General features: G+C 33.9%; 1 protein-coding gene across 11 annotated transcripts in view; it reads left to right on the plus strand.

Annotated features, from left to right (window-relative positions):
* The window catches only part of LOC6040115 (neuronal calcium sensor 2), a 237904-nt gene that overhangs the window by 126297 nt on the left and 95288 nt on the right, over positions 1 to 16319 (plus strand). For all 11 annotated transcript variants that reach the window (XM_038258777.1, XM_038258788.1, XM_038258781.1 and 8 more), the window contains one exon: positions 9849 to 9992. In XM_038258777.1, the coding sequence (XP_038114705.1) occupies positions 9849 to 9992 (144 nt within the window). The remainder of the gene's footprint in view (positions 1 to 9848; positions 9993 to 16319) is intronic.

Genomic DNA, 16319 nt, shown 5'->3' on the forward strand with positions numbered 1-16319 from the left:
CAAAATCAGCATGAGTCACTAAAGGACCACAATACTGACTTTGATTTGTCAAAACCAAATCAATTGTTGATGGATTTCTAACAGAAGAAAAGCAAGTTGGCCCATTCGGGTATAAAACCGAATAAAGACCAGAAGTGCAATCTCTGAACAGAATTTTACCATTGGAATTTACTTTTGAATTATTCCAAGATTGGTGTTTGGCATTAAAATCACCGATGATCAAAAATCGAGATCTATGCCGAGTAAGTTTATTCAAATCCCCTTTGAAATAATTTTTATTTTCCCCAGTGCATTGGAATGGCAAATATGCAGCTGCAATCATAATTTTCCCAAAAGAAGTTTCAAGTTCAATGCCCAAACTTTCAATAACTTTTAACTTAAAGTCACGTAACGTGCTATAAGTCATACTACGGTGGATAACTATTGCAACTCCACCGCCATTTCGATTCATTCGGTTATTAGTTATAACTTTATAATCTGGATCACTTTTCAAATAAGTGCCAGTTTTTAAAAATGTTTCGGTTATAACAGCAACATGCACGTTATGAACTCGTAAAAGTTGAAAAATTCATTTTCTTTCGCTTTTAAAGAGCGAGCATTAAAATTCATAATATTGATGGAATTACTTAGATCCATGATTAAACTTCAGGGTAAGAACAACATCATTCGCAAATTTTAATCCAATCTGGATTGCTTCCATCATGGATGTAGCATTACTCATTGTTTGAATCAAACCAAACAGTGAGTTTTGCAAAAAGTCATTTTTCAAACGTAACATCGCCGAGATCAGAAGATCCCAAAGCGTTGCCAGCAGAAAAATTTTCAAATGAGATTTGAGGTACCTGCCCAATTTCAGAAAGATTGGTAGAGGATTTAAAATTCGTGGATGAACCCGAAACGACGTTAGCATAAGAAATGCCATTGTTGTTACCTAACTTTTCCACGGTAGGGGTATTTCTAGAATTGTTCGAGTGAGACAGCACGAACGTTTGATTTAAAGATGCAGGTACAACCTGACTTTGAGAAAATTTCGGTTTGGATTTCGGCTGATGCTTAGCACGAGAATCCAAAACCTTTTTCTGATGGGGCAATCCCAGAAATTTGATTTGTGATTTCCACCACAATTTGCACATTTAAATTGGGTGACTTCTTTCACGGGACAATTGTCCTTGTCGTGAGAAGAATCCCCGCAAACCATGCATTTTGGAACCATGGCGCAATGATCAGTACCGTGACCGAATGCCTGGCAACGCCGGCACTGGGTCAGATTCTGGCCATTACCGCCATGTTTCTTAAAATGCTCCCACTTTACCCGTACATGGAACAAAAACTGAACTTTGTCCAAAAGTTTCAAATTGTTGATTTCATTTCTGTTGAAATGAATCAGATAAAATTGTGAAGTCAAACCAAAGCGAGAAATATTCCCGTTTGATTTTTTCTTCATTGGTATTACTTGGGATGGGGCAAAGCCAAGCAACACCTTAAGTTCGTTTTTGATCTCATCCACCGACAAGTCGTTGGAGAGACCTTTCAGGACCGCCTTGAATGGACGAGCATTCTTGGTCTCATACGTGTAGAAATTGTGTTTGTGGTTTTTCAAATAACCAACAAAAGTTTGGTGATCTTGTAAAGATTCCGTCAACAAGCGACATTCTCCTCTTCGACCAAGCTGGAACGAAACCTTCAAATTGCAAGTTTCCTTGCAATTCTTCAGTTGCGTTCGAAAGCTGGCCAAATCGGAGACGGAAGTCACAACAATTGGCGGAGCCTTTACTCGTTTCTCGACGGCAGAAGGCTCAGTACGAGGAGAAGGTTCCTTGTCATCAGTTTCGGATAAAACACCGAAACTGTTTGTCAATGGAATTGGAGGATTGACCTCACATTCAGAATCAGAATCAGACCTCAGAAGAGGCTGTTTTCTTTTTCTGTTTCCGTTAGCCGGTTTAGCGTTCAAACGCTTCACCGACGTAACGACCAAATCTTCAGAAGATTTGCGTTTACCTTTGTTTTGACGCATTTTGCAAGCAAAGTTCTCTTAAAAGATGGCTTCGTTTGTAAAATACAACAAAATTTCAGGCGGGGTTAGTCTTGAAAAGACTGTTTAGAATTTTGGAAAATAACTCAGGTAGTCTTTAAAAAGACTGTGAATTTTGTTTTGAAATAACTCTGAGCTTAGGTAGTAAAAAATACCGCAGCTCTAGTGTCCGTTCACCACGAAGGTTCGCAAGACACTGCCAGAGGCATCGATGACGAACCTCAACGCTCTGTTTCCTCAAACAGCTTTGATGAAACCGCAGCAGAGTAAGGTGGAAGTGAAGGAAAAGGCTCCCCCCGCTGGACCTTCCAGCGGAAAGCAGATCACAGCGGCGAAGGAGACGGATGATCATTGGTCTCAAGCTTTAACAGCAGTCGCAGATCAATTGCAGCAGCCACAGCAGGAGAACAAGCAAGATGGAGACGGCTGGCGCGTGGTGCCACCGAAGAAGGAGAAGAACAAGAAAAATCCAAAGAAAGTGCGTTCAAGTTCGGCTGGTTCATCGGGTGCATCGGGTTCGGTCGATCCGAAGTTTTTGCGTCCGCGAACTCCGCGTCCGACCGCTATCAGTGATGCGCAGCGGAACAGAGACAGAAGTCGATCGGCACCGAAGAACGGCGACTCGAAGAAGCCGAAGATCATCGTGACGGCAGAGACGAACGAGGTAGCCAAGCAGCCGAGTAGTGGTGAGATGGATGTGGATGGCGTCGACGAAATGCAGGTAGCGGGGTCTGGGGGGGACAGGCAGCCGGGGGAACAGGGGACTGGGGGAACAGGGGTGTGGGGGAAGTTTTGGACGACGTTTCACTGTGATTTGGTAGGAGAATAGGGGTTTCTTTTTTTGCATTTATTGTCTTTAGTTGTAGTTTTGCATATTAGATTTAATTAGTTTAGTAATTGATAGGTTTTAATGATGAATTTCACTTATAAATTAGGATCTGTAAATTTAAATAGTTCGAATAGTGTAATTAACAAACAGCTCTTGAAAGTTTTTATTTATATTAATGATTTAGACATTATTTTCCTGCAAGAGGTTTCCTATGATAACTTTTCGTTTATTCCATCGCATGCTCCCATCGTTAATTTAAGTGATAGTGGTTCTGGTACTGCCATTTTGATTAGAAAAACTTTTGATTTCAGCAGCCCTCTTCTCGACCCAAATGGAAGAATATCCTCAGTGATAATTAATCACATCAACTATATTAATGTGTATGCATTCTCGGGCACAAACCGTAAGAAAGAGCGGGATGTTTTATTTTTGGACAATATGACAATCCATTTAAATAAAGCGGGGTCCAAATTCTGTGTGGTTGGAGGCGATTTTAACTGCATTTTGAACGCGTTCGACACTGCTGGTTCGAATAAAAATTATTCTACCGGTTTGAAGCGACTTGTTGAACTTTTTAATTTTAGAGACATTGCAGTTGATATGCGTAAAAATCAGTTTACTTTCTTTCGGGGTGACACAGAGTCAAGGCTTGATCGTTTTTATGCGCCATCTGATTTTTTGGAAAATGTTTTAGATTATACAACACTCCCGGTTGCATTTTCTGCAATTATGCAATTATGATGAAGATCAAATCTTGCAGTGAGCTTTCTTTAAGAGGTCGTGGTTATTGGAAAATAAACAGTACAATCGTTAACGATGATGCAGTTTCGGATCAATTTTTTGAATGTTTCGAAGTATGGAAGTTAAGACATCAGTACACCGATGATAAAAATTTTTGGTGGAACAGTATTGCAAAAATTAAGTTTAAACAATTTTATCAAAATAAGAGCTGGGAGTTGAACCAACGTAATTCTAATGAAAAATCTTACTTTTATGGAAAAATGATAGAATGGATGGACAAGAAAAATAAGAATGAAGAAACCTTATTAGATATTAAAATGATTAAATCTCGTTTATATGAGATTGAATCAAACCGTTTGATGCATTTAGGAAACAATTTAAATAATGGAAATTTGTTGCAGAATGAAATAGTAAATTTGTACCAAGTTTCAGCTCAAATAAAGAGACTTAATTCTAGTTCGAATTTAAGACTTAAGGAGGGTAACATCTTAGTTGTAGACATAAATATTTTGAAAAATAAAGTTTATCAATATTATTCTAATTTATTTACTGAAGATAATAACGATTCTCAACAACTCAGTGCAGAGGATCCTATACATTGTTTAAGTAATTCACTAGATCAAGAGGACCGCGATGACATTATGCGGCCTATAACAGAATTTGAAATCGAGGAAATCTTAAAAAATTGTACACGTAAAAAATCACCGGGCCCTGATGGATTAACATATGAGTTTTATATAAATAATTTTGATTCTTTGAAAGCTGATTTATTAACATTATTTAATGGATATCTTTCAGGAAATATGCGACCGTCGAAAAGTTTTACAGACGGAATTATAACTTTGATTCCTAAAAAAGGCGCTAATAGTGTAGATTTGGATGACTATCGTCCGATTAGTTTGTTGAATTGCGATTATAAATTATTCATGAAAATTATTGCTGAACGTTTGAAGTTTTATATGAGTAAATTGCTGGGTTTTGGCCAAACAGCTTGTTTGCCAAATACTTCTTGCATAGAAAATTTGAAAGATATTCGCCGTATTCTCACACGTTCATGTGAGTCTAAGCGATTTAAAGGTTGTTTAGTGAGCGCGGATTTGAACAAAGCATTTGATAGAGTTAATCACACTTATCTCTGGAAAGTTTTGGAAAAGTTTGGGCTACCTACTCTACTAATAAATTGTTTAAAAAGCTTGTATTCTAATGCAGCCTCTCGTGTTCTGGTCAATGGATTTTTAACTGCTGAAATAAATATTAGTAGTTCAGTACGACAGGGTTGTCCTTTAAGCATGATCCTATTTGTACTTTACATAGAACCTCTGCTTAGAAAAATTGCAGTTACTATTCCTCCCGTTTTAGTATATGGAAAATTCATAAATGTTTTAGCTTTTGCCGATGACATTGTTGTTTTTGTTAAGAAAGATAATGAATTTGATAGTTTAATAGAAGTAATTGACACATTTTCAAAGTATGCATCGATCAGAATAAATTTTTCAAAATCAGTTTTTTTAAGGCTAAACAATGCTTTGCTTGGTCCACAGAAATTTAAAGAGACTGACTCTTTAAAAGTTCTTGGGATCACTTTTGGAAAAAATTGGTCAACTACAGTAAACAATAATTATAAGCGACTTGTTACGAACATCAATTTATCAATGCTTCAGCATAATGTAAGAAAAATTAATATAATTGAACGGTGTATAATTTTAAATACTTATATTTTATCAAAACTATGGTACGTTGCACAACTGTTTCCACCGGCAAATTCTCATCTAGCTCAAATAAAATCAGCGTGTGGCAAGTTCATTTGGAAAGGATACATTTTCAAATTGGATAGAAAACAACTTTATCTAGACTTTGTCAAAGGAGGTCTCAGGCTTGTTGATCCGGAAGCAAAATCTAAGGCATTATTCCTTAAAAATATTTTTTGTAATTTTAATGTTCATGGCATTCCAACAGATGAAAGTTATTTGGTAGATTTAGTTTCACAACAAAAACTTACACGTAACGCAAGAGAATGGTTAAATGAAGGGAAGGTGGTGGTTGAAAATTTTGATATCAATACTGTTAAACTGTTTTATAACTATTTTGTTTCACTTGATAGTAAATCTCCAGATGTCGAAGACAAAGTAAGTTTAAAGTGGGATTTAATCTGGAAAAATTGTAGCGCAAATTTTCTTGAAATGAAAGACCGTGCAAAGATGTATGATTTTGTAAATGATTTAATACCGAACAAAGAGAAACTAATGAGCTACAATATTGGTAATCTGACTTCAAATGTATGCGACAAGTGTGGTGGAATTGACTCTAATGCACACAGAATAAAAGAGTGCCCGAAAGCAAAGGAAGTGTGGGAGTGGAGCAGTCGTATTGTCCAAAATCGCTATAAATTGAACGTTGTTGATTTAGAGGATATTCTTCAATTGGAACTCGACGAAAAAAGCATTTCAGAAAAAGCAGCTTTATGGCTTGCAGTAAAAACTATTAGTTACAACTTGAGAGTATCAGAACCATCACTATTCGTGTTGAAAAAAGAAATAAGAGAGCATAGGTGGAATGAACGTAAAAACGCTAGGTTTTGTTTTGGAAGCTTATTGAACATTTGTTAAGCGCAGGGAAAGTTTTGTAACACGAATTATGTCTAAATAAACAAACCTTTAAAACCCAAAAAAAAAAAAAAAAAGGAGGATGAAAACGAGAAATTTGTAGTAAAACTCACTTAGAGCAAAACATACTTGTTTTTGAAGATTTTTTTTATAAAACTTGAAAAATTGACAATTTCAATTTTATTTCGTTTTTCGATACAAAATCTCGAAATAAAAAAAACTATTTCTAGAAATTTCTTGAAATGTTTCTTTTTTCAGAAGTGATGCCCATGGTTTCCCAAGTCAAGTATTTCATATAAATTTCATTTCCTATAAATTTGTCTACGAAAAAAATGTATGATCAATGTAAAATTATTATAAAAATGTGAGTATTGAGCACTTCTCTACGGAATCGGTTATTTTTCTTTAATTTTAATTTTTGTATTTTTTAATCCAGTTGAAACTTTTTTGGTGCCTTTGGTATGCCCAGAGAAGCCATTTTGCATCATGTCCATACAAAAATGGTATGTGAAAATTCAAAAATCTGTATCTTTTGAAGGAATTTTTTGGTCGATTTGGTGTCTTTGGCAAAGTTGTAGGTATGGATATGGACTACACTGAAAAAAAAGTATACACGTTTTAAAAAATTTGGTGATTTTTTATTTCACTTTTTGTCACTAAAACTTGATTTGCAAACAAACACTATTTTAATTTATTTTTTATTTTTTTTATTTGTTTTAGAGGACATCAAATGCCAACTTTTCAGAAATTTCCAGAATGAGCAAAAAATCTTTGACCGAGTTTTGATTTTTTAATCAATACAACTTTTTTCAATTTCATTTTTCGATGTAAAATTGAAATTGCAATCAAAAAGTACATTAGTGAAATTTTGATAAAGTTCATCGTTTTCAAGTTATAGCCATTTTTTGGTGACTTTTTTTAAAAATAGTTATAGTTAATGATTTTAAAAAAAAAGTGCCAATGTTTGCCCACCTTTGAAAAAAATATTTTTGAAAAGCTGAGAAAATTCTCTATATTTAGCCTTTTCGGACTTTGTTGATACGACCCTTAATTGCTGAGATATTGCCATGCAAAGGTTTAAAAACAAGAAAATTTATGTTTTCTAAGTCTCACCCAAACAACCCACCATTTTCTAATTTCGATATCTCAGCAAATAATGGTCCGATTTACAATGTTAAAATATGCAACATTCGTGAAATTTTCGAATCTTTTCGAAAAAAAATATTTTCAAAAATTTTAAATCAGGATTAACATTTCAAAAAGACCAAACATTCAATATTACGCCATTTTGATATGTTAGTCTTGATTTCAAATTTTTGAAAATATTTTTTTTCGAAAAGATCGGAAAATTCCACAAATGTTTCATGTTTTGACATTGTAAATCGGACCATTAGTTGCTGGGATATCGACATTAGAAAATGGAGGGTTGTTTGGGTGAGACTTAGAAAACATAAATTTTCTTGTTTTTAAACCTTTGCATGGCAATATCTCAGCAATTAAGGGTCGTATCAACAAAGTCCGAAAAGGCTAAATATAGAGAATTTTCTCAGCTTTTCAAAAATATTTTTGTCAAAAGTGGGCAAACATGAGCACTATTTTTAAAAATCAATAACTGCGTTTTTTTTTTTGAAAAATGTTATATGAAAATGGCTATAACTTGAAAACGGTGCACTTTAGGCCGATGCAAATATTTAAAAAAGTTTTTGTCCCTCGGCCCTGGCCGAGGTCAAGGGGGGGGGGCAAAAAAATATAAAAATTTAAATAACAAGCCATAGTCTTCACATTTAAATGAAAAAAGTGTTTTAAAATGCATTTTACACTAGTCCAGTTGTTTTGCAATCATTAGGTTTCAAAAAATCTAAGATCTGACAAAAACAAAACTTGTATCGAAAAAAAAAAGATTTTGCATCGAAAATTTTCAAAAAATATTAAGATTTTTTAATAAACCCAAACATGCTAAAAATGATTTTAAACGCAGGAGAATGTATTTTAATTTGATTTCAGTTGGTTGCACTTGAATGTTCATAGAAATTTTGAAGTTTATTGTAAAAATATTTTTTTTGCCCCCTGATTTTTCGGGCCAATTTTGAAGGGGGTGACAAAAACTTTTAAAAATATTTGTACCAGCCTTAACAAAATTTCACTGAAGTACTTTTTGATTGCAAATTCAATTTTACATCGAAAAATGAAATTGAACAATTTTTGCAACCAATATTTCGATTTTTTTGAAAAAAGTTGTATTGATTCAAATAATCATAACTCGGTCAAAGATTTTTTGCCCATCCTGGAAATTTCAGAAAAGTTAGCATATGATGTCCTCTAAAACATTAAAAAAAAATTGTAGTTTTTTGCAAATCAAGTGTTAGTGATAAAAAGTTAAATAAAAAATCACCATATTGTTTTTTATCGCGTATCATTTTTTTTCAGTGCAGTCCATATCCATACCTACAACTTTGCCGAAGACACCAAATCGATCAAAACATTCCTTCAAAAGATACAGATTTTTGAATTTTCATACATCATTTTTTATGGCCAGCTGCCAAATTTGTATGGAAAATTATATGGACAAACACCGAAATCTCAGAGAATTGCTCTTTTAAAAACTTTCAAGTATATGGCACTTTACATGTTTTTTTTTTTGGGAAGAGCGCTGAAACCGAAAAATGATCAAACCACCCTAAGAAAGAATTGGTCAGATTTTTAACTCCAGTCCAATTTAATCCGAATTGGAGAACTTTTTCTTCAACTTTCATATTAAATTGCTGGTATATGACTCTTGCAAATAGAACTAACATTGAAATGTTTTGGGTACTAAAAAATTGTAATTGTATGGACAAAAAATACTTTATCGCTCGTAGGCTGCCATTTACACCAAAACTAATATTTCTTCAAATTTCTTTTGACGTTCCATAGGGATTGAGTTTGGCTACATTGTCTATTCATTAGGTTTGGCCAAAATTTAGAATATACCCAGAATCCAGGGCTGTCTCATTGTTCCCCACTCATTTCAGCCCATGGGTAACAATTAGACACTTTAAACTTTTCATAATCCAAGAAAATCTTTCAAAACATGAATTGAATGTGATTTGTGGCATATTTATTGAGTTTTAACTTCATTTAACCAAACATGCAATGTTATTTGGTATAAATATATGGATTTTACAAAATTTAAATACTTTTTAGTATAATTTTTGTTAATTAAAGTTTCAAGTAGACAAAATTGCTTTAAAGTATTCTTGACATGTTACCTACAATGGAACAATGCAAAAACATGATATGTTACTAAAAAAGTATTGATTTTCGTACAGTGTCTCATTGTTCCTTCCAAGTGCATTTACAATGAGACAGTTGTATAACTTTGGCTGTAGTCAATGTTAGAACACATAAAAAAAGAATATGTAACAAAAAGCTCATTAAAAAATGCTGATGAAAAAAATACAAAAATCTCAGAGAGTTTAAAACCAAAAGTGTCTCATTGATGACTACCCTACCACAGTCTTATTTTTTTAAATTTTCCGTTTTACGAAATATTGGAACGAGTTTCTAATATAAAAACTATTTCTCTATTTTTTACTTATAAAAATCAGACTACACTGTTTCTTACAATCCATCTTTTTTTCTCTTTTTCTCACCTTTGCAGCAAGATTGTCCAAACGGCAAGCTGACGCCGGCGAAATTCGTAGATATGTACAAAATGTTCTTCCCGTCTGGAAATGCCGAAGAATTCTGCGACCACGTCTTCAGGACGTTCGACATGGACAAAAACGGCTACATTGATTTTAAGGTAAGTTTTTGATCTTTTGGCAACACTGGCAGCCACGCTGCAAAATGGATGAACCTGTCGATTATTTCTATGGTGATGGTGCTTTTTTCTCCGGGCGGAAGCTCCTTCCTCCAGGAGTACTTTTGGGGTAAATAAAGTTTTCAGGTGGCGTGGGGAGGAAAGTAACAGCTTCCATACATTTTCATTACCGGTGGCAGTGTTTTCCACCTTTTCCGGCACAACCGGTGAAAAGTTTTGCTCGCCGGCCAGAACTTGAAGCCGAACGTGGCTCGAATGAAGTCCTAGTTTGAAGAAGTTGTCGTTTCTGTTGTTATTGTTGCATTACTCGGGATGTTTTTCTTCTTCTTGTTATTCCTCTCGAGTTGATTCCAAATTCAGTAGCTAGCCCAGTTTTCATTTCGAATTGTACCTGAGCCAGAGGGGGAAGGGAGAAAATGGGAGGGGGCGTGGAACGTGTTGCTTCGTCTGCTGCTTTGGCACTTTTCTTCAAGTTTTATTTGATGGAGCGCACAATATAAGGAGCCACCGGGGAAATGGAATGCAATTACGGAAGTTTTCCGTTTCGTGAAAGCTGCACGGTGCTGTTTATTGGAAAAGAACAGTAAAAAAGTGATTTAGATGTTTTAATTTTCAATTAAAATTATGTCTGCGGTAACGTTTTCGTTACATAGAACTGTTTGTCTGAACCCCTTACTTCAATAATTTTAAAGTTTTTATTTTTGGTTGAACGCGTTTCATATATTTTTTCAATAGTTTTAATCTTCATTTAACACATTAAACATTTTTGGCATTTTTCTTTATTAAGTATTAAAAAATTGAAAAAAGTTAAATGTTTCTAACTTGAAAATTGTGCACTTTATCATTTTTTTTTATCTTCTAAAAACAATAAAAAAACGAAGAAATATGTTTTCTGGTGTAATTTTGTTTTATCAAAAGTTCTATTCATAATCTACAATTTTGCCGAAAACACCAAATCGATCAGCTTGATTGACTTATTACATGACAATTTAAAAGATTTTAAGAAAAATGATCTACAGATTGCTTTTCTTATGATTCTATTCACACTTTTTTCTGATTTTTTCTCTAGCATTAAATTTGTCCATTCCTTTCTTAGGTCCAAATAGGTCATATGGTTTCTCCTTACAAGTTTCCATACACAATTGAGTGCCATTACAATCTTTGGTTATTTTAAACATCAAATTGGAAATCATAAGATTAGGTTATGAATAGGAGTGGTATAATGGTAACAATTTTAAAACAATTTTTTCTTTCTTTTACTTAAATTTGTCTCACAGTTTTGATTTTAATAATCCTTCTCGTTTTTTAATGTTTTGTTCGAGTGGACAATATATGAATTTTTGAATAAAGAGATTGTTTTTCATGTTTCAAAAAACACCTGAAAATGTTTCTGTTCCCGAGCAGACTCTGATAACTTTGGAATAACATTTTTTGGTATTTGAAAATAATAGGCCAATGACATTTTATGTTATTTATAACAAGAATTGTTATTTGTCGTTATGATTTTTTTGTTATTGGATTGTTTTTGTAATAACAGACTCATAACATTTTTAGTTATTCTTCGAACAAGTCTTTGTTATTATTTTTTGTTATTTTAACAACTAATATGATCATCCCAATAACAGTTGGAGTTATTCTTCCATAACAAAAATTGTTATTCCCAAGTTGTGTTGGCTTTTGATCAATATCAGATCAATAACAAATTTTGTTATGATAACATAAACTGTTATTCAACTTTTATGCAAAAATTGATTTTTCAAGAAGAATCCATAACATTTTCTGTTATTTTAACAGTATTTGTTATTGAAATGGTATGAATTTTGTTATTACCGTCTGTCCGGGTTTGCTCTTAGAAATAAGCACCAAATTCGCTGCAATCATCTGCTTTGACAGAGATTTTGCTCGCAAAAAATTAAAATTGTGTATTTACTATAAGTTTTTTAAAGTTATTTCCCATTTTGAAATAAATTTTCAATTGGCGATCTCTTGAATACTATTGATCTGATTTTCAAACTGTTAAGTTAAATTGTTGTTTAATTATTAAAAACAATACATTCATTAAAATCATTTCTCGGTTCTCCTTTGAAAATGGAAAGAATCGTACATTAATAATTCTTGAAATTAGAAATAATTGACATTTCACTTTCGTCAAAGTGTATGGGTAATTCTACAACAACTCACACGAAATCGGATAAAGTGGCCCCGACTCCTTTTCGATATCCGTGAAACTTTGCTTGATGGGGTAATTTTGATCTCGAATCCGAGGTAGGTAATTTGTAGCTCGAAACCGTAAAAAACCGTGAAAAGCACGGCCCATATGGGAGACATTGGATATAATCCTATGCAAAATCATCCAAATTTCCAAATTGTAGTGTTTTGGAATGGGGATGATGTAAGCTATCCATTGCAATTATAGTAACATGAAATTTTTCACATAAATATGTAATTTACCTGTATTTTGAAAATGCAATGTTTCTCGAATTAATACTCAATACTATTGTTATTGCAATGTGGGTATCAAATGATCGGGATTTTTTAATACATTTCGAAAGTTACAATATCTTTATTGTGAAAAACTCAAAAATTTCACAAAGCTACGTTTTTCGAAAAAGTACTATAAATTTCAGTTTTTTACAATATATATGGGTATCGAATGATCAGTTTTTTTTCATACATTTCGAATGTTTAAACACATTTTTTTGAAGATACTCGAAATTTTCATAAAATCACGTATTTTAAACAAAATACTCAAAATTTCAGTTTTTTTTAATGTGAGTATCAAATGATCAGGATTTTGTTCATACATTTTGAAAATTACTACAACAATTTTATTATAAATCCTTCAATCTTTGACAAAACTACGTATTTTTCAAAAAGTACTGAAAATTTCTGTTTTTTTTTCATTAAAGGTAACTAATACATTTGAATGTATTACACAAAAAAACTCGAAATTTTCACAAAGCCACGTATTTTCGAAATAAATACTCAAAATGTCAGTGTTTCACAATACGGGTGTCAAATGATCGGGATTTTTTCAAATATTTCTTAAGGTAAAACTAAAAATGGAAAAAATCAAAATTTTCACAAAACTACGTATTTTAGAAAAAGTACCCAAAATATCAGTTTTTTTACAATATGGGTATCAAGTCATCCGAATTGTTTTTTCATACATTCCGAAAGTGATTATATTTTATGTGAACTACTCAAAATATTCACAAAACAAATTTTCTTCGAAAAAAATTTGAGTATTCCAAACATACCCGAATTTATGAAAAGTCTCATTCATTTGGTACCCATATTGTAAAAAACATAAATTTATAGTACTTTTTCGAAAGTACTAAGCTTTGTGAAAATTTTAAGTATTTCACAAAAAACATAGTATCTTTCGAAATGTATGTAAAAATCCCGATGATTTGATACCCATATTGTAAAAAAACGACATTTTAAGTGCTTTTTCGAAAATACATAGTTTTGTGAAAAAATCCCAATCATTTGATACCCATATTGCAAGAATCATTGCATTTTCTAAATGTAAGAAAAATACATATTTTTGTGAAAATTTTCGTGTTACTATAACCGCAATTAATAGCTGACATCATCCCGATTCCAAAACACTATATTTTTTTGATGTTCGCATGATTTTTCATTCGATTATAGCCATTGTCTCCCATATAGCCAAAATCCCATTAGCTCTGTGATTTAGTTATGCACGCCTAGGTTAAGCATCCACCATATACGGTGCTAAACCGAGGCGTGACTGTATACTCAAATGCCGGAAAAAAACGTATTTTTCAACAAAAAAAAGTTAAGAAATAATTTAAAAATCGCTTCCGTTTCCCGTTAAACAACTGCAAAATAAAGAGAAAAATGTTACTTTACAGGAAATTTAATGTACTTTTCGAGTCTGCATAAACCCGCCGGGGTATTTTTGATTTATAGCAGAAATTTTTATTTTCAATTTTTATGTTTTTTTGTAATTCGGCAAGGTTACTTTTTAGAGTATAGAAATGTTCTACAAAGTTACAGAACAGTCAACTTTTAATCAAACAAAAAGTTTGATGTGTAAACATTAGGGATTTGCCTGTATTATTCACGAGTTATGAGAATTTACGAGAATTTTGGTGTTTTTTTAGAGTGTTTCACCGGTAATTCTACCGTCGATTCCGCGCTTTCCAATAGAATAGTTGTGCAATATAAATGATCCCGCTCCAGATTGGCCGACTTTGAGATTCGACCCAACGCTGATTCCAAGAGTTTCTTCCAAGAATCGGAACCTCCCATTCCCATCCGGAGAAGACGGAGAACGAGTCGAATCGTCCATCTTCAGCTTTGATTAGGTTCTCCTCGGAAAATGGTATAACGGTGATTAAGTCGTTAGTTTTTATAATTATTTGCGAAAGTTTTTAATTGGCTACCGCTCCCAGGTTGAGCTGAGTGGTGAAAATTTGGAAAATAAGCAGTTTTCCCCACCTTGGCAGAAGCTGAAAATTAATTTAAATTTCAAATTCGATTCCAACGCAAGCTTGGGGAATAACTGCAAAAGTGACTTTCCGCCACATCAAATAAGACGTCCTCGGGAGAGGTTCCACGTGCCTAAAAAAGAACGATATGTCACTCTGGGTGCAACACGGACTGGCCGACAGAAAGTGATAATAAATTTTTACTTCAGCTTCAAACAAGAAGATAAGACGATTCTCTTTTTCGCTTCACGATGAGACGCGTAAAAAATAAAAGAAAAAAAGGTCGTCGTCTTGTTAGCAGCAGCCGATGGTTCCCGGGACCTTGTCCGGGGAGACGTCTGGGCGCGGAGAACGAAATTGGACGGATGATTTGAGTCGAATTCATGGTGAATTGAGCCCGGGATGAACGAAAAATGCTTCGGAATTGAGGTTCTGGGCGGGTCAGCAAAGCTGATATGTGAAGGAAGAGTCCTTTTTTTCGCTGGGCTGACCTTTATCTCGATTCGGGATCGTAGAATGGAGTGGTGAATGTGTCCAAATTTGTAACGAACTGAGGAAGGTTTTTTGACAGAAGATTGACCGTTGGATACAGGATTCAAATGATATTACGACGTGTTGATTACTGGCCTGATTGGAGCAGATGAATCGGAAGCTGTGAAAGCAAACGTTTGTCGATCAGAAGCAAATCTCTATACTTTGTAATCGATAGAAGAAAATACTGGGAATATTTCGAGTTTTTTATTATTATTTTCTCAAGCATAACTGTTCATTTCGATGATTGAATCCCAATTTGCATTGCAATTATCTCTGCATCACAAATCACACACAATACAACTCCAAAAACCAAGCAAATTTCCCCCAAAACTGTGCCTACTCTTCTAATCTAATCCTTTGGCCTCCTAATCCGCTGATAATATTACTCACGCAAGATTGAATCCTTCCCCCACCCACCCACTTCTGCTCTAATTGACGAGGCTGACGGGGCGGAAAAATTGTCACGAACCCACTCGGCCCGTTTTTGGTTTTGCGGGGGCGATGAAAAGCGTGCGTTCGCATCCCATTTTCACCTCGCGCAAGAGCAAACGTGACTCGATTCGCGGTTGGTACTTTCAATTTGGCAATCAAACCAATTTTGCTTGCGGGAAAAAGATGAGATTTTTGTATTTATAAAAAATGTACCGCACTGTTGAGTATCTTTTATTTTGAGATTATTGAATTAATCTGAAATTCCACTTTTTTTTAATTTTCATTATAATCCTCAAATTATAAAAAAATCTAAGCTATTTTTGAACATGTTCAAATTTTGTCAACTTGAGCAAACGAAACCAAATTTCTCCCCCCTCGAGGGTCAACGACATTTGCGTTTCAGGTTTTGCTGTGCCAACCAAAAGGCCTCATAAATCGTGTGCCAGCGCAAAAAAAATAGTGACACATTTAATTGTGAGCTTTTTCGACGGGGTAAGCATTTGCTTCTGGTAGCGAATGTATGCGGCTCGTAGGCGTGAGAGTGTTGTGGTGGCTGAAAGCCAAAATTTGAAAAGTTTCACTCCCGCAATACCACGATTTTTTGTGTTTATTTTTTGTTGTCGCTTTTGGAAGGATTATCTATTTTTGTTTGGTTGAGAAATTTGTGGAAAGTTATGGCAGTACGTGGGAAAAGTTTGGCTGATATATGTGTGTGTGTTGTCTAGGGGGCTTAAGGTTGTTTCATGCGATTTCGGTATTCTTATTTTTTTCTTCTAAATTATTGTTTTGTTTCAAAATACAGATATATGTTTCAACTTCTGTTTCAAAAATAGACAACCTCCTCCTTCAAGAAATAAGCGAAAAAAAAAACATTTCTAAAACA

Source organism: Culex quinquefasciatus, chromosome 3, assembly GCF_015732765.1.
Source record: "Culex quinquefasciatus strain JHB chromosome 3, VPISU_Cqui_1.0_pri_paternal, whole genome shotgun sequence".
NCBI classification, from domain to species: Eukaryota; Metazoa; Arthropoda; class Insecta; order Diptera; family Culicidae; genus Culex; species Culex quinquefasciatus.